The sequence below is a fragment of the Rhinolophus sinicus genome, chromosome 7 (genome assembly GCF_057876585.1).
Source record: "Rhinolophus sinicus isolate RSI-liver-muscle chromosome 7, RSI-T2T, whole genome shotgun sequence".
NCBI lineage: Eukaryota > Metazoa > Chordata > Mammalia > Chiroptera > Rhinolophidae > Rhinolophus > Rhinolophus sinicus.
The window spans coordinates 13,026,149-13,044,903 of record NC_142507.1 but is presented as its reverse complement, the minus strand read 5'-3'; the positions used below and the strand labels follow the sequence as shown (position 1 = coordinate 13,044,903).

General features: G+C 37.2%; 1 protein-coding gene and 1 long non-coding RNA gene across 5 annotated transcripts in view; one reads left to right on the top strand and one right to left on the bottom strand.

Moving 5' to 3' along the window:
* Positions 1-6,861, bottom strand: part of PPP1R42 (protein phosphatase 1 regulatory subunit 42) — a 39,921-nt gene extending 33,060 nt beyond the window's left edge. For all 4 annotated transcript variants that reach the window (XR_016021692.1, XM_074318664.2, XM_088799393.1 and 1 more), the window contains exons 1-2: positions 6,814-6,861; positions 1,241-1,458 (exon numbers count right to left, since the gene is read on the bottom strand). Coding sequence is in view for 3 of the 4 variants with exons in the window: in XM_074318664.2 (XP_074174765.2) it covers positions 1,241-1,369 (129 nt within the window). In the remaining variant the exon portion in view is untranslated. The remainder of the gene's footprint in view (positions 1-1,240; positions 1,459-6,813) is intronic.
* The window catches only part of LOC141568513 (uncharacterized), a 55,554-nt gene that overhangs the window by 34,534 nt on the left and 2,265 nt on the right, over positions 1-18,755 (top strand). The window contains exon 4 of the long non-coding RNA XR_012491665.2: positions 15,237-15,354. This is a non-coding gene — a long non-coding RNA (uncharacterized LOC141568513). The remainder of the gene's footprint in view (positions 1-15,236; positions 15,355-18,755) is intronic.

Sequence of the window (18,755 nt, the reverse complement as noted above, 5' to 3'; positions counted from 1 at the left end):
GAAGTTTTGCTCAAAAAATATCTCGGCTTTCATTAAGACCTCTTAAAATGCAGCTACATCTTGGGAACTTCAAATTTACAAGTTATTCTTATCTTAGTGTGAATTACTTTACACCAATTTGTCTTCTTCCTAACAAAAGTCATCCACAGTGAAGGAACATTGTGAGGGGCCAAAGACCATTAAATGGAGGCTCTGGAGAAAGCAGCCTGTGTATGGTGTGAGGAGGTAGAGAGCTTTGGGCAACAAAAGAGAAACATGGGGTTTTGGCAATTGACTTCATGGGAAGAAGGATCACAGGAAACTGGAAAGGGATATATGACGTAGAATGGGAGCTGAGCAGGGTTCTGTAAACAATAAAACAAAAACAAACCAGTTGTCTTAATGGACAATTTTGACTCGGGCTTTGGTGTTTTTTTATTTGTTCATTCATTCATCCACTCAATAAATATTTAACCACTTAATATGAGTCAGGCACAGTATTAGATGGGGGGATTTAGGGTGATGTGAAGAAAATAGACATGATCCCTGCCCTCATGTATCTCATATGTTTCCGAGAAATTTTCTCCCATATATATGAATATATATGTATATAATATATGTGTGTGTATGTGTATGTGTGTGTGTGTGTGTGTGTGTATATATATATTCTTTAGCATTTTATTGTAGGCAATGGATATCAATACAAATGGCCTAAATGAGTTATTGTTGCCTTTAAAATTTCCCAAATTAAAGCCAAGAGTTGGCTTAAAACAGAGAAAATGTACTTTCAGAGTATATCCAAGTAAACATAATCTTGTCTGATGTAACTGACAGAGTATAACCTACATTCATCTAACCAGTTAAATTATGTGCAAAAAAGATATCACTGTTAAAGTTTTGAACTATTGTACTCACATAGTTAATTCTTAATATTTTGATATGTTAAAACAATTCATATTCCAAGGTTCTGGAATTATACCTAAGTAATTATCTTTGAAATTGTTTTCCAACATATACTTGTAAATCTAGTTTGCTACACTATAGAGTTTTTAACTATCACACAGGTATATTTTATAGACTTAATAAGTTTACCATCCCAAGCAGGAAATTAAAATCAAACACCAATATAAAGCTGGCTAATGAATATGTAGTTAATAAGTATAATAAAAATACAGTTAATAAGAAGGTATGCTCTGACACCAGTTTCTAAACTTTACATTGTTAATTATATAAAAATAGAAAATAATTTCAGAGTTCTCACAATTGCGTCTATATTTTTGTCTGAAAAATTTATATGAGTTATTTTCTTCAGGTATTGTGAAGTGGTTTCTTCTTTTCGAAGTTTAAGATTGCTGTTTTTGGCAATGAGATCCAAGGTTAGACGAACCATGATTTCTCTATAAATCAAACTCTCAGCAATTGCTCTGATCTGATGCCATGTCAAGAAGCAGGTTTAGGTATTGTTTCATGCCCAACTTTCTAAAAATTAAAGAAAAAAGGAATATAATGTACATAGCAATTTAAGAAAAATTGTTTTGACTTACTCTTTTTCTTATATAAAACTATTTGATAAGCTAGGTCATAGACATTTTTAGAGACATTTAGGTTATTTTCCAAGTTTATAGACCTAATTCTTTTTATAAAAAAACTTAAAATACCAAAATTAATTAAATACACAAAGCTCATTCACTTTTACTTTTAAATCTTTCTCTCTCCGTAGTATTGAACTGTTATGGTGGTCATCTTTTTTAATTTAATTTTTTAAAAAATTAAATGTGTTGGGGTAATATTAGTTAATAACATTATATAAATTTCAGTTATACAACTTTATAATACGACATCTGTATACTGTATTGTGTGCTCACCACCGGAAGTCTGGCGTCCTTCCATCACCATATATTTGTCCCCCTTTACCCATTTTGTCCTCTCCCCTAACCCACTTCTCTTCTGGTAACCACCATTCTGTTGTCTGTATCTATGAGTTTTTTTGTTTTGTTTGTTCATTTGTTGCTTTTGGTTTTATATCCCATATATGAGTGAAATCAGTTTTTGTCCTTTTTCGTCTGATTTATTTCACTTAGCATAATACTCTCCAGATCCATCCCTGTTTTCACAAATGGCAATATTCGTCTTTTTTATGGCTGTGTAGTATTCCATTATGTATATGTACCACATCTTCTGTATCTAATCATCTGTCAACGCACACTAAAGTTGTTTCCATGTCATTGTGAATAATGACTCAGATGTCCCAATGCATGGATTTTTCAGGCGTGTTTGTGTGTTGAGTAAGGGATCCTTTGTTGACTTATAGTTGTCTGACTTGTAAGTTTAAGGGGAGAATCAAAGGAGTCTTCTCATTCTGCCATGATGCTGATGTCACTAGTTGCGAGCACCTTTTAAAGTATTAGTTTTCTCCCTTGGAGTCGAAAAAGACCTCAAGGAATATTATCCAGGGCTCTTTCTTGAAGAAAGTAAGGCCCAGAGATTTGTCTCAAACTGCTCAAGTTAGTGGCAGTTGGGAATGAGACCATGTTTCCTGGCTCCTTTTTCCATAGTTCCCATGGTGATCATATTTACTAAATCCCCAAATCAGAACAAATGGTGTGAAAACCTTGAATGTATACATAGGTCAGTGGCGCAAAATACTTGAAAATGGGGCTGGCTTTGAAATTTTGTTATATTACTACAAGTGTAATCCATAAGGAGGCAACATAATGTAGTATTTCTCAGTCTAGACTGCCTGAGATGAAATTTTGGCTTCATTGCTCACTGGTTAGGCAATCTTGGGCATGTTTCCTCAGCGTCTTACAAAGTTAGGGTAATAATGGTACCTACTTCTAAGGGATATTGTGAGGATGACACGCGATCATCATGCATAACAGAGTTCTGTACAGCGCCTGGTACATAGATCAAAACATGTTATCTGTCCTTATTATTCTACGGGTTTGTTCACAGATACGGTGAACACTGTTCACTCTTTGCACTGGAATATATTAGGGCTGTTAAATAAGGGGAACGTGCTATTAATAAAATATTGCTGTATGTCAGATACCCATATGTTGTTCAAAAGTTTGAGATAACCCATTTTTTACAACCATTCCAGAAGTATAGCTATTTAAGTGATACATATCCCAGTTTCTCTAATTGTGCTTTTATTCTCTTATCAAAAATATAAACAAAAACACAGTTTAACATTGAGCATTATTATTTCAGGGAATCTGGGATTCATTGGATACACCAACCAAACACCTCAGTTTGTGTGGTATGGTGGACATAAAGGATTACTGTTTACAGATCAAATTTCAAACACAACAGTAATATTCTGAACAAAGTTTCTAATTAAGTAAAGCTAACTTTTCTCTTTTTTATGAAAATTTATTGGGGTGACAATCGTTAACAAAGCTACATAGGTTTCAAATGTACAATTCTATAATAGAGCATCTATATATTACATTGTGTGTTCACCACCCAGAGTCAGTTCTCCGTCTGTCACCATATATTTGATCCCGTTTACCCTCTTCTACCATCCTCCGTCTCCCCTTACCCTCGGGTAAACACTAAACTATTGTCTGTATCTATGAGTTTTTGTTTCTTTATTTGTAGCTCACTTTTATTAATCTTGCCTAAAAAATATTTCACAAACTATATCATCATAAAAGTGTAAAGAATAACACCACACCCATGGACCCACAAATCAGCTAAAATATAAAATACTACAAATACATTTGGAACCCCTCTATAACTTTCTCCCTCTCTACTCTCCTATTTTAGATTTTATCTTAAATTCAGACACCCATATTCATGTCTTTATACTTTTACTACAAATGTATGTATACCTAAACAACATATACTGTTGTTTTTTACATATTTACACATCATAAGTGGCATTATTCTGACTCATTTTCTTTTTTGCTTAATGTTTTGCTTGTAAGAATCATCAGAGTTGATGTGTGCAGCTCTAGAATATTTGTGCTGCTATATAATATTCCATCGTAAGAAATTTATTCTAATGATAGATCTTTGGGTGTTTTAATTTTTAAATTTTTTTTTGCTTTTGCAATGTTGCTTTTATGGTATATGTATGTCATCTTAGCACATTTGCAAGAGCTTCTTTAGGGTTTAAAACTAAAGATGGCTATTTCTGGGCTGTACATTAAAAAATATTTCTTTGGGCTATATTTTAAAATTTTAGAACTTTTTCTCGAAATTTCATATATCTCTTTTACACTGATAACTGTGGTGAAATGCACATCTGAAAGAGGTTATACACTCCAGGGTTTCTCCCTTATAGCTGAGGCAGGAGTGACCCTGTACTTTGAAGGACGTGATGCCTTGTGGGGTAACTTTGACCCTTGGGAGATCAGAGCTATGAATGATTTATTCTCTTTCCTCCCCACCCCCAACCCCATGGATTTTTAGGAGTCACAACCATTTCAAAACATCCTTCTGAAAACATGCTGTGGTCTTCTGGGTTACATACTGTCTTATACTTGCTCTCCCTCCATCTCTGTCTCATTATTCCCCCCGCCCACCCTCCTGCTTCCCTGAGATAACAACCCCCTAAAAGTGCTATCACATGAGTTTTTGCTTTAGGCTCTGCTTTCTAACCTAGGCTAAAACAGAGAAACTTTGAAATATCTGAATCCTCATGAATGCTATTCTTTTTTTTTTTTTTTTTTTTTTAATTTATTGGGGTGACAATTGTTAGTAAAATTACATAGATTTCAGGTGTACAATTCTGTATTACATCATCTATAAATCCCATTGTGTGTTCATCACCCAGAGTCAGTTCTCCTTCCATCACCATATATTCGATCCCCCTTACCCTCATCTCCCACCCCCCACCCCCCACCCCCCTTACCCTCTGGCAACCACCAAACCATTGTCTGTGTCTATGAGTTTCTGTTTCTCATTTGTTTGTCTTGTTCTTTTGTTGCTTTTGGTTTATATACCACATATCAGTGAAATCACATGGTTCTCTGCTTTTTCTGTCTGACTATTTCGCTCAGCATTACACTCTCAAGATCCATCCATGTTGTCACAAATGTTCCTATATCATCTTTTCTTACCGCCGAATAGTATTCCATTGTGTATATATACCACAACTTCTTCATCCATTCATCTATCGAAGGACATTTTGGTTGTTTCCATGTCTTGGCCACCTTAAACAAAGCTGCAATGAACATTGGAGCACACGTGTCTTTATCTCTAAATGTTTTCAGATTTTTTTGGTAGATACCCAGGAGAGGGATTGCTGGGTCATATGGCAATTCTATTCGTAATTTTTTGAGGAACCTCCACACTGCCTTCCATAACGGCTGCACCAGTCTGCATTCCCACCAACAGTGTATGAGGGTTCCTTTTTCTCCACAACCTCTCCAACATTTGTTACTATTTGTCTTGTTGATGATCGCCATTCTGACTGGGGTGAGGTGATATCTCATTGTGGTTTTGATTTGCATTTCTCTGATGATTAGTGATGTTGAGCATTTTTTCATATGTCTATTTGCCATTTGTATGTCCTCTTTGGAGAAATGTCTCTTCAAGTCCTCTGCCCGTTTTTCAATTGGGTTGTTTGTTTTTGTTGTTGTTGAGTTGCATGAGTTCCTTGTGTATTCTGGATACTAGCCCCTTATCGGAGGCACTGTTTGCAAAAATCTTCTCCCATTCAGTTGGTGGCCTCTTTATTTTGTCAATGGTTTCTTTTGCTGTGCAGAAGCTTTTAAGTTTCATATAGTCCCATTCGTTTAATTAATGCTATTCTATAAATGGATTTTGTCTCTAGGTTCCAGTGTACACATTGATGTTTATACAGAAATAAATTTAATTCTCTCAGATAATTAAAAAGAGGCAAGTGTAAGTATCTAAAGAAGTATTTATTAAACCAAGGGCAGGTCAGTGGACTTCATCATAAGCTTTAGGAAAACTTTCCAGGGGCTTGGATGTAGAAAGAGAGAGAACTGAATCAACCCGTAACACAATAGAGACTGTTAAAAGAACCTGATCCCTGAAAGAGGATTTAGTTTCATCAAAACACCACCATTTATCTTGTTAATATAATATTAATTTAAACTTCATTGGTATTGTAATTTGTTTTGGAGAAAGTATAAGCTTCAGGAGTTTAAGCTGAACCTAGTTTGGATTTGGATACATTTTAGAATATTATAATAAAAATAATTGTGTCAACACTTGTGGGTGTCCCTGATTTTCTTTTAAAAGAGGTTCATTTTCTAAAGTTTGGGAAACTGCTTTTTTCATAATTTCCCCCTACTAGATCCCTCTGTTACTCGGGGCTCCGCTTGCTAGGGTATCTCTCACTCGCCAGATCGCCCGCGGGTGGGGGACAGCTTAGAGCTGCTTTACAGGCGCTCTGGGAACCATGCTGGTGGACACCTTGGCTTTCATCTCCTGGGGCTCGGACTGGCTAGGTGTGGTAGACGTTTCCAGATTCAGTTTGTGCATTTCCCTTAGTTAGCCCCCGGCTCAGTGACTTACAGATGCTCTAAATCGCCCACGCTCTTACTGTCTCCTTTTCAAACTCAAGTCCCGCTCCCTCAGCTCCGCGGCCACCCCTCCACCGTGTCTCCTCTAGAGCTGTTTCCCAACCTTGCCTGATTATAGCCGTGTCTTTAAAATACAGACTTTCAGACTGTTTTTCCAGAAATTCTAGCTGTCTAGAGATAAGGGTCAGGGATCTGCACTTTAACAAGTGCCCCAGGAAAGTCTTACTGGCAGGCAAGTTGGAGAAACCTGACTCTAGGGTTTCCTCTGTCCCCACGCTTTTTCCCTGAAGGCACCTCACCCGTCGCTGGATGAGCCGAGTTAGTAACTCACGTTTGGTAAATTTCTCCAGCGCCAGACTCTTCAGCCGCCCGTGTGCGGTTGCCAGGCGACCGGACGCTCCTGGTCTGGCCACGGCTCACGGGAAATCTCGCGATGTCTCCGGAAGTGCCCTCCCCTGTGGCCTCGCGGGGGTCTTGTCTCTGTGACGCGCGGCTGGAGGTTGACGGTAGTCCCCAGGCGGGGTGTGAGTGAAGGCGTTTAGCTCGATGAGGCCACATTTGCGTTTTAGGGGACCAACCGGTAGCCAGGACAATTTTTGGCAGGCCACCATTTCCCCCTACTGGATTTTCCTCGCATCAGTATTGAACGTTTCAGTGCCCCCAAACCAATCACCTTCTCCCAATACCAGACCGGGAAACAAATTGTCTAAATCAAAGTACAGCCCATACTTCACTCTTCCCTGAGATAAACTCCAGACTCCTTGGGGTTGCATTCCCGCCCATTCATCAGGACCAGCCTCCCCGCTTGCCTCTTGCCCTCTGGACTCCAGTATTCCAACCTGGGTGTTGGCCCCCTGTGCCCTGTTCTAATGAACTTGAACCTCACCTCTCCCCTTCTCAAGGTACCAGTAGGACACGCTTTGTTTCCTTCTTAATCCTTATTTTCTCTTTTAAGATTGAAGGACTCAGCTTGTAATTAGCACATCCTTTTCGAAGCCTTTTTATGCCCTCAGTCTTATGTGATGCTGCTTTGTGCCCCCAAACAGCTAGGCTATATTAAGTTCTTTCGCATAACAGTCACCACACTGCTATATGTTTGTTACTTACCCATATCTCCAATAAAATGGTAAATTCTTTGAGGGCAAGGATTATGTCTTTAACCTCCTTATTCCCAGGACCTGGCAAAGTACTTTGTGGATAAGCAGTCACTCCATAAATGAATAACTTATAAATGAAGGAGAAGAACAATAAAACAAGGAACTGACATTTACAGTGGAAAGACTGGGGCGCGTTAGGGATATGATAAAATAAGCAATCTGGATGTAAGGGACAGTGCAAGCTGGGAAACAGTGGGAAACAGCTGTGCTCTTGGAGGGGCAGAGCATGCTGGAAAGGTTGTCGTTGTTCCTTGAGCAAAGGAACATGAAAATAGGAGATTGTTAAGAGTTACAAGGCAACCTAGAGCCCGTGTGGACAGGCCAGTTTGCCATTTTACAGATGAGGAAACTTCCAGACCTAGAGACAAGACAAATATGTGGAAGGTCGCATCAGAGGTGGTAGAGAGGGAGTTTACCCTTGAGCCCCTGATTTCAAGCCCAGATCCGCTTTCCTTCTTTATCACTGATGGGTGAAGTGAGTAGCCTACAAAGCGGGGCAGAGGGATGGGGACAGGTGAACCCTAATCCCATTCGGGACATTGTTGCTGAAGTCCAGTTGTGAGGCACTTTTGGCCTGGATTAGAGTGAAAGCAAAGAAAGTGGCAAGGAATGAACAAATTGAGGAGGTATCTTGAAGCATGATTTAATAAGGAGAGATCCGATAGGATAAACGGGAGGGAGAAATTGAAGATAACTCCGGGATAAAGGAACAATAGTGGAAAAAGAGGAGAGATGTCAAGTAATTTGAGGGGAAGTGGATGTGTTGGTTTACACACCTAAGTGTGAGGTGCGATAGATTTAAGAGTTTCCAGAATAGAAGAATCACTGAAACTATAAGGCCATAAATGGTAGTGAGGGAGAAAAATAGGGAAAAGAGAAATATAGCAAGTCAGTAACTATGCCAACTAGTTTGGATGGAAGAGGGAAGCAAAGCTGGTTAAGATGTCAGAGAAAGATTCATCATAAGTGAGATTATGAGACCAAGTAATAATTCAGTGATTCAGGAGCTAATACTTTAGATGTGGACACCAGAGAAAGAGTTTAAGAAGGGAGTTGCCTAACAATAAAAAGCGATAGAAGGTATGGAGAAGTAAAAAATGGTCAAAATAATATGGCTAAAACTCTATGGCACAAATCAGATGCCCTTTGTCACCTGTTTTATAGGTCATTCGCTGGGGAACAAGAGCTTTGGCAATGTTTGCAGGGCTGTCCCGTTACTCTGGGTAGCATTCAGTTAACTCTGCCAGGAACGTGTTCAGCAAGGCTTCATTGGAAATCAGTCACTCAGTTAATCTTTATTTTTTTAACAATTTCATATATCATTATAAGAGGGAGTATGGTCTCATTTGTGGTAAAATTATATACACATTTAAATGTCTAAAAAGATCTATAAGTATAGACTTAGATGTAGATCTATACCTATATCTATACACCAAAATATATAATAGTGGTTATTTCTTGGTGGTGGGATTATGATTGTTTCTCTTATTTTAGTCATTAGGTTTTAAAAAATGATAAAATTATATTCTGAAAGTTCATTTTGGATCCTGCTCTTTGTGGAATTGAAAATCGCTTTGTGACTGCTGGTATTTAAAATAGTTTTAAATGGTTGAATTACTAATTAACTTTTTTCATGCAACAAGTTAAGCTTAAGAGAAAGTATTTTCTCATTAAGATGTGAAATATAATTCCTGTCTAGTGGCACACAGTGTTAAACAATCGTCTGTGTATTTTCCAATGTGGCAGAAATTTGGCAGACTACAAGAAATACTTGTTTTCAGTGCCACATTTGTAAGTTCAGTGTAAAGTAGTCTAAGAGTTACACTTTGACAGATGTTGGGAAATTTGTATTTGTAAAAAAAAAATTGTGAAGCCTTGAGAATCATTTTAAAAGGCACTCTTGGAAGAATCATGCTAAAAAGCATATTTTACAAAGTCTCCACTGGAGTTTCCAAGTAACTAGATAGAAATACCCCTTTTATTTCAAAAATTTTTGTATATATCTTTGTACATTTTTTTGTACTTCTTGACCTTCTAGAGTACATGCTACACAGCCCTGTGGGAAGCACTAAGCAAACCCTTTAATGATCAGTCACTTTCATTGAGAAAGCCACATTTTAGAGGGCCTAGACATGTATGTCATCACATAATTCTGTACAGAAAAATTAGCTTTTATTGGAGTTAACTCCTTTTGTCTTGACCTTGTAGGTTGGTAAATATTAGCGACTAAGGTAGGCAGACTTTTAAGATGGTCTCAGTGATCTCACCTCCTGGTCTTCAGGCTCTTGTGTAATCACCTCAACTTGAATGTGGGCTGGACCTAATGACTTGTCCCAACCAATAGAATAAGGCAAAGCTGATGAGCTGTCATTTCCGCAATTAGGTTACAATAGATTGTGAGTTCTGTCTTCCTAGCAGACTCTCTCTATTGTTTTTTTAGCTTGCACTTGCTTATAGACCAAGCTGTCACTCAGGAGAGTCTCACTTGGTAAGGAAGTGAGGATGGCCTATAGCCAAAAGCTAGTGAGGAACTGAGAGCCTCAAGTCCAACAGCAAACTAAATGGCAACAACTATGGTTTAAGCTTGGAAGTCCATCCTTCCACAGTTGAGCTTTCAGACGAGACCTCATCCCTGGCCAACACCTTGATTGCAGCCTTGTGAGTGACCCTGAAGCAGAGGACCCAAATTCCTGGCCCATGATATCTGTGAAATAATAAATATATGTTGTTTTAAACCACAAAGTTTTGGGGTAATTTGTTATGCAGCAATAAATAGCTAATACAGGCAGCAATGGAAAATTCCCCGAAGGAGGGAAGATTTACTTAGAAATTTGGGACATGATTCCCATTTTCTTTTCTTTTTTTTAATAATTAAAGTTTATTGGGGTGACAATTGTTAGTAAAGTTACATAGATTTCAGGTGTACAATTCTGTATTACATCATCTATAAATCCCATTGTGTGTTCACCACCCTGAGTCAGTTCTCCTTCCATCACCATATATTTGATTCCCTTTACCCTCATCTACCGCCCCCTCCCCCTTTACCCTCTAATAACCACTAAGCTATTGTCTGTGTCTATGAGTTTTTGTTTCTCATTTGTTTGTCTTGTTCTTTTATTGTTTTTGGTTTATATACCACATATCAGTGAAATCATATGGTTCGCTGCTTTTTCAGTCTGACTTATTTCGCTTGGCATTATAATCTCAGGATCCATCCATGTTGTCACAAATGGTCCTATTTCACCTTTTCTTACCACGAATAGTATTCCATTGTGTATACATACCACAACTTCTTTATCCATTCATCTATCGAAAGACATTTTGGTTGTTTCCATGTCTTGACCACTGTAAATAAAGCTGCAATGAATGTTGGAGCACACTTGTCTTTATGGATAAATGTTTTCAGATTTTTTTGGTAGATTCCCAGGAGAGGGATTGCTGGGTCATATGGTAATTCTATTCATAATTTTTTGAGGAACCTCCACACTGCCTTCCATAGCGGCTGCAGCAATCTACATTCCCACCAACAGTGTATGAGGGTTCCTTTTTCTCCACAGCCTCTCCAACACTTGTTACTATTTGTCTTGTTGATGATCACCATTCTAACTGGGGTGAGGTGATATCTCATTGTGGTTTTATTTGCATTTCTCTGATGATTAGTGATGTTGACCATTTTTTCATATGTCTATTTGCCATTTGTATGTCCTCTTCGGTGAAATGTCTCTTCAGGTCCTCTGCCCATTTTTCTGTTGGGTTGTTTGTTTTTTTGTTATTGAGTTGTATGAGTTCCTTGTATATTTTGGACATTAGCCCCTTATCAAAGGCACTGTTTGCAAAAATCATCTCCCATTCAGTTGGTTGGCTCTTTATTTTGTCGATGGTTTCTTTTGCTGTGCAGAAGCTTTTAAGTTTGATATAGTCCCATTCATTTATTTGAACTTTTACTTTCCTTGCCTTTGGAATCAAATTCATGAAATGCTCTTTGAACCCAAGGTCCATAAGTTTAGTACCTATGTTTTCTTCTATGCAGTTTATTGTTTCAGGTCTTATGCTTAAGTCTTTGATCCATTTTGAATTAATTTTGGTACATGGTGACAGATAGCAGTCCAGTTTCATTCTTTTGCACGTGGCTTTCCAATTCTGCCAGCACCATTTATTGAAGAGGCTGTCTTTTCTCCATTGTATGTTTTTTGCTTCTTTGTCAAAAATTATCTGTCCAGGGCCGGCCCGGTGGCTCAGCCGGTTAGAGCTCCATGCTCCTAACTCCGAAGGTTGCCGGTTCGATTCCCACATGGGCCATTGGGCTCTCAACTACAAGGTTGCCAGTTCAACTCCTCGAGTCCCGCAAGGGATGGTGGACAGTGCCCCCTGCAACTAAGATTGAACATGGCACCTTGAGCCACTGAGCTCCCAGATGGCTCAGTTGGTTGGAATGCGTCCTCTCAACCACAAGGTTGCTGGTTCGACTCCCGCAAGGGATGGTGGGCTGCACCCCCTGCAACTAGAAAACGGCAACTGGACCTGTAGCTGAGCTGCGCCCTCCACAACTAAGATTGAAAGGACAACAACTTGACTTGGAAAAAAGGCCTAGAAATACACACAGTTCCCCAATAAAGGGCTGTTCCCCTTCCCCAATAAAATCTTTAAAAAAAATTATCTGTCCATATTTATGTGGTCTTATTTCTGGGTTCGCAATTCTATTCCATTGATGTATGTGTCTGTTTTTCGGCCAATACCATGCTGTTTGATTATTGTTTCCCTGTAGTACAAGCTAAAGTCAGGGAGTGTGATACCTCCAGTATTGTTCTTTTTTCTTAAGATTGCTTTGGCTATTCGGGGTCTTTTGTGGTTCCAAACAAATCTGATGATTTTTTGTTCTATTTCTTTAAAAAATGCCATTGGAATTTTGTTGGGGATTGCATTAAATCTGTATATTGCTTTGGGTAATATGGCCATTTTAACTATGTTGATTCTTCCAATCCTTGAGCACGGAATGTCTTTCCATTTCTTTGTGTCTTCTTCAATTTCTTTAAAAAATGTCTTATAGTTTTCAGCATATAGGTCTTTCACATCCTTGGTTAAGTTTATTCCTAGGTATTTTATTCTTTTTGGTGCAATTGCAAAAGGAATTTTTTTTTATATTTCTTTTTCTGGGATTTCATTGTTAGTATATAGGAATGCAATGGATTTTGTACGTTGATTTTGTAGCCAACAAATTTACTGTATTCATTGATTGTTTCTAATAGCTTTTTGGTGGAGTCTTTACGGTTTTCTATGTATTGCATCATGTTATCTGCAAAGAGTGACAATTTAACTTCTTCATTCCCAATTTGGATGCCTTTTATTTCTTTTTCTTGCCTGATTGCTCTGGTGAGGACTTCCAACACTGTGTTGAAAAGCAGAGGTGATAGGGGACAGCCCTGTCGTGTTCCTCAATGCAGAGCAAAGGGCTTCAGTTTTTCACTGTTAATTGCGATATTAGCTGAGGGTTTGTCATATATGGTCTTTATTATGTAAGGTATTTTCCTTCTATACCTATTTTATTAAGTGTTTTAATCATAAATGGATGTTGTATCTTGTCAAATGCTTTTTCTGCATCAATTGATATAATCATATGATTTTTGTCCTTTATTTTGTTTATGTGATGTATCACATTGATGGATTTGCGGATGTTGAACCATCCTGGTGCCCTGGGGATGAACCCCACTTGGTCGTGATGAATAATCTTTTTATGCATTGTCGAATTCAATTTGCTAGAATTTTGTTAAGGATTTTGCATCTGTATTCATCAGAGATATTGGTCTGTAATTTTCTTTTTTTATGTTATCCTTACTAGGTTTGGTATCAGGGTAATGTTGGCCCATAAAATGAGTTAGGGAAGAATGTCTCTTTTTCAATTTTTTGGAAGAGATGATTCCCATTTTCATAGGACATTCTGAGTGGAGCTCAGAGGAGAGAAATGAAAGTCACTGTAGGAGGTTGTAGCTTAGCTGAAATGAAAATATTCATTTATGGAAGCTGCCAGTTGAAGAATCAACATAAAGGAAGCCCTTTGGTTATGGATGAAGCAGTTTCCATTCATGGTGTGAATCTTGATTTCTGTAACCTGGAGATGAGCATTTAATTGAGAACTTTATGGCCTTCTAATTATTGCCATGATATACAAAATATGGGTACCGATAAACAGCTGTTTAAAAACTTACCTTAGTAACTAATTTATGCATTTATTAAATACAGTAATGCTATTATATAGGTTATACATAAAACAATCCAACGTATTTCTCCTGAGTTCCAGGCATATCCATCCAACTGGATATGAATTCCTAGAGGAACTGTAAAGTGAACCTGTCAAAAACTGAACTCATTTCTATCCTGCACAAAACTGATCTGTCTCCTCAGTTTCCCACTGTCTTTCCCACAGTCCACCCTGCTCCCCAAAGTAGAGTCCAAAAGCCACCTCCAGTACTGTCTCACATACTGGAACCCCCACATTCAGTCACCAAATCAAGTTCACTTAATCTCGGAAACTTTCAAACCCAGCTGTCTCTCCCTGTCCCCTTCACCACTAAGAATGGATATGAAAGGATTTTCTCAAGTTTTATTTTAAAAAATTTATGATCTTTAATGTACAGAAAGTGTCTTCTAAAATGCTTTATTTCTACCTTCCACTAGAGAGTCAAATTGTAATAAATATACCATGTGTGAGATGTGATGTAAATTAAGGGATCTAAGCTGAAAATCAGTTTCCTTACTTTAAAGTCGCACTTATACTGTTAATATATCTTAGAGTAAATATGTTTTCTGAAAAGTATTTTTGCAAACATTGTCACTGATTTTCTAATTAAATAATGTTTTGTCTTTATCTCTGAAACATCCACTGTCAACAGTCTAACACTTTAGTGTGAGTCTTGCAGGGAGCATTTGCAAGAAAGGGACTTATAATTTTAGAAAAAGTTTAGATTAGGTTTCAGGAACAGTTCATTGCTTATGTTTTAGAAAATTTTTAAATTGTCTTTTGAACCAAGGGTGGGGAACCTCTGTCTTGTAATAGAGATTTAAGACTTTGCTTAAGTTTATCAGGCCAATAATAAGTTCAGCAAAAGTTTAATTAGTTGGTGATGGATTGAGGCTGAGAGTGAAACTTAGCAATGTAATGTACTCTATCCTTGTATCTTTCAAAATAACTTGTTAAAGTCAGTGAAAACATCTTGTATATCTGTATACTGGTATTTAATTGCTTTATTTTCTTGGCTCTTGTCTGCATTTTTGGGTCAGCTTGTTTGAAAAGAGTTTCACTTCTTTATGCTTGTTTTTTAAAATGGCTGGTCCTTTTTTTACTAGTATGTGGCCTTTTGCACATTTCTGCAATAGAGAAACTTTATTGAACAATTAAAAATTTTTTTAAAATTTCTTTTAAATCTATGAAGAAGTTGGGGAAATGATATTCATTTGATAATAATCTAACAGTGCAACAAAAGTCAGTTTCCCGTAAAAAAGGCATGAACACATTTAATCTTGTCATTCTAAAAACACATATTGTTAACGTTTCTTAAAAGCAAACTGAACCATCCACTGCATTTGTTTCTTCATTGAACAGATATTTACTGCGTGCCTGCCATGTGCCATTGTTCAAGGTGCTGGGGATGCAGAAGGTAGCCCAAGTTCCCACTCCCGTGGAGCTTACATTCTAGTAAGAGGAGACAGACAGTGAAAAAGTAAGTATATCAGTGACCAAGATAATTTCTGATTGTGGTACATTCTGTGAAGGAAACAAATAGAGGGAACCTGCGGTGTAGCCGTAGGGAGGAAAGAGGGAAAGGAAGAAGTGCTTCCTTGAGCTGAGGGAGACAGGCCAGGCCTCTCTGAGGACAATGTGAGCGGAGATTGGAGGAATGAGCCAGGCTTGTGAGAGCCTGTGAGGGAGTGTTCCAGGCCCAGGAAGCAGCCAGTTTGAAGGCGAGGAGAGGGGCAAGAGCTGGGTGAGCATAAGGATTCAGGACAGTGTGGATGAAGTGTGGTGAGGAGGAGAATAAAATGAGAGGAAGCAGGAAGCAGATCAGCCTTTAGCCCACAGTGAGAAATTGGGATTTTGATATATAGCAGTATTTAACTCTTAAGGCAGAATGTAAATTTTCCTTGTGTTAATAGGAAAAAATGAAATGTATTATATTTAGAGTTTGAAGGAGCGAGCAGTTGCCTGTGTATTATAAAAGTTGAAATTCAAAATCTCGATTGAAATATAATGTTCTTGTAGTGTGTGTGATATTAATGTGAGGGATATTTAAAGATACTCTTAGAAATCTAGGAGCAGGAGTCTGAGAGTTAGAAAATATAAGTTCTATGTGTGCTTCAAAATCTCTTATTAATACAGCTTTCGTTTCAGTTTTGCTCTTCACTGAAATAGGTTAGCACTTGTTAATATATTATTTTTAGATCTGGGGATAATTAAAAGCCTGTAATGTTGATATCTGTCTGAATGAATTACCATTTCTGTAGTTCATAGTTCCTTAGTTTTAAGTGATATAGTGTTTTACCTTAAATATTAAGACTAGTCAGAAAGTTTAAAAATAATCTCTTAAAAAGTGATGTTAATGTATAATTCTCACATCAGTGGCATATACGTTAACTTCTCTGAAGCTATAGAACATTTTAGATGGTTGTAATTATTCAACGTGGTGTGTCCTCATATATAAGATTATAAATTAATTTCTTTAGTTTATTTTGTGTTACTTTATTTAAGCCCAGAATCTTCAGATAATAGGCTCAAGTTTACTGGAATCATATGCAGAAATGATAGGTGGATTACATAGGAATTGAAGTGAAATATCAAAGCTAAACACATGCATGTTTTAAAGGACTTATTTAGTATCGTCATCAATAATAATAATAATAATAATAATAAGTTGAATATGAAGATGGAGTATGATGTAGTAAATTCTAGGAACAAAATGAATCATTTAAATTAAGCATTCATTTGGAGACAAGCTTATACCAACTAATTTTTCAGGAAGGAAGGTAAGTAGTTTAAAGTAATGACTGATAATGGTAAACATATTCATAGTTATATGATGGATATTTATAATCTTCTAAAATCTAACATAAAGATTACAGATCTCTATTCTTAGACAATACACTTCTTTTTGCATACGCCTCTTAGGTTATGAAATGTACAACTGTAGTTCATCAAAATGTGCCCTAAGGCAGAATACCATTTTACTCAGTCATTAGAAAGTTTAGCATAATTGCTTAGTATAATCCAAAGAAAATATGAGTACTGACATCAGGGACTCTCCAATTTGTTAGGCAATCGCTCCATAATTTTTGGCACCAAGATAATCCACATGTTGAAAAAGCAATTAATCATTGGTGTTAGTTATCAAGCTATGATTTGAGCTGTTTCCTCCCAAATTTGACCTGAAATGACAAGAGTTCCTTATTTCATTTTTGTAATATTCTGATTTTTGAGATCAAAAGTTTAAGTATGCCAATCTGGTTACAGTTGACCTGCATTTCATGTTATTAGTTTTCTAAAATAAGTAATCATAACTTGATATTTATAAAGATGAATGGTATTTCTTCTACTAATATTTGGATAAAAGGTTTAGTAACCTTTAGAAACTTACAAACTGATTACTTCAGAAGTTACCTGAAGTCCTTAAACTAGCATTTTTGCCCCCAAAAGGTATATTTATTTGCAGTTGGAACTTGTATTGAAAATAGGCCAAAACGAGAGAATGCACAATCAGATTTTCAATTTCCTAACTCGTATTTTGCAAACTCAGTGACATAGACACATCGATTATTAAACAGTGAGTGAAATAATTACCTGATCATAATTTGAACATAACCATCTTTCTTTAAATCTTTCATTAATTATCTTTAATATTATAAGGATGAGCAAAAAAAGAGCCATTATTCTGTGTAGTACATTTTCCTATCTTCTACAACAGCCCCCTTGGAACAGAAAAGCCCCCCACATTGCTCACCAATGTATGTGTCTTTGGAGTTAAAACAATCCAGAAATATAGAAAGAAACCTTGGAACTCAACAGTCTGTGTTCAGTTCAGTTTATTCAGCTACACGTGGACACAGTGCAGACTTAGCAATATAAATGAACTCTTCTCTGCACGCATGACTTCTGCATCTGTACCTCATCACTCTCAGACGGTTTTTGGAAACTGAACCTCTGCAATCTGTAGGACTCCAACTCCCAAACAGTTTCTCTGCTTCATTGTAAAGTTACTAATGCTTCTGCCTGTCTGTGTTTATTTTCAAGTGGCCGTACTATGGGCAGTTTATTATTCTATTGTGCAATGCAGTGATTTTTCAAAATCCTGCATACTAAGTAGGTAGTCATACTAATTTGCGACAACAGTCTTCAGGCTAGATCCCTCAAATGAAGCACGCACGTGATGTTTGGTTTTAGAGCTGATTTTCCAAATTAAGAAACAATGGATCCCAAATGGTTTCTCTTCCTGTTGGCTCTTTGTTCTTGGCTGTACAACTGATTTGAAAATAACGTGTGTGGTGTTTTATTGTTAATCAACAAATAAAGCACGTAGAATTTAGTGCTCATATAACTGGACAACGGAACCTAAAAAATGGTACTAAATGTCTACATTCTCAATTATATCTAAGTTAATGTTGAATTGTTTGGAACTTGGACCTTGGGATATTAAAACAATCGGGGAAATTTGGAACACCCTTGATTCTGGGATCTCGCTGTACCCTGGACTGGTCCCAGTCCCCATTCTATATCCACTCACCTCTCTCCATCTCTTCTTTAGCCTGTGCTTCTGGCTCGTTTTATTACTTGGGCATTGGGATCAAGTTTTTCATGATGATTGACATTTCCTGTATATTATCACCAAAGAGCTTGAGAAATTATCTCTGAAAAAAGTTGAAACTGAACAAAAAACAGACTTCATTTAGAAAATGGCCTTTTCAGCTCCTGAATAGCTCAAGGCGGCTGTAAGATAATACTTTGCAGGAAAAGGTAACCCCAATACATTAGTTTTTGAATGATGGCTGCAAATTGAACGCTGATTTCCTAAAAACTCAATAATGTAAATTGGAGCACTTATACCAAAAGTGATCATGACAATACATTAACACT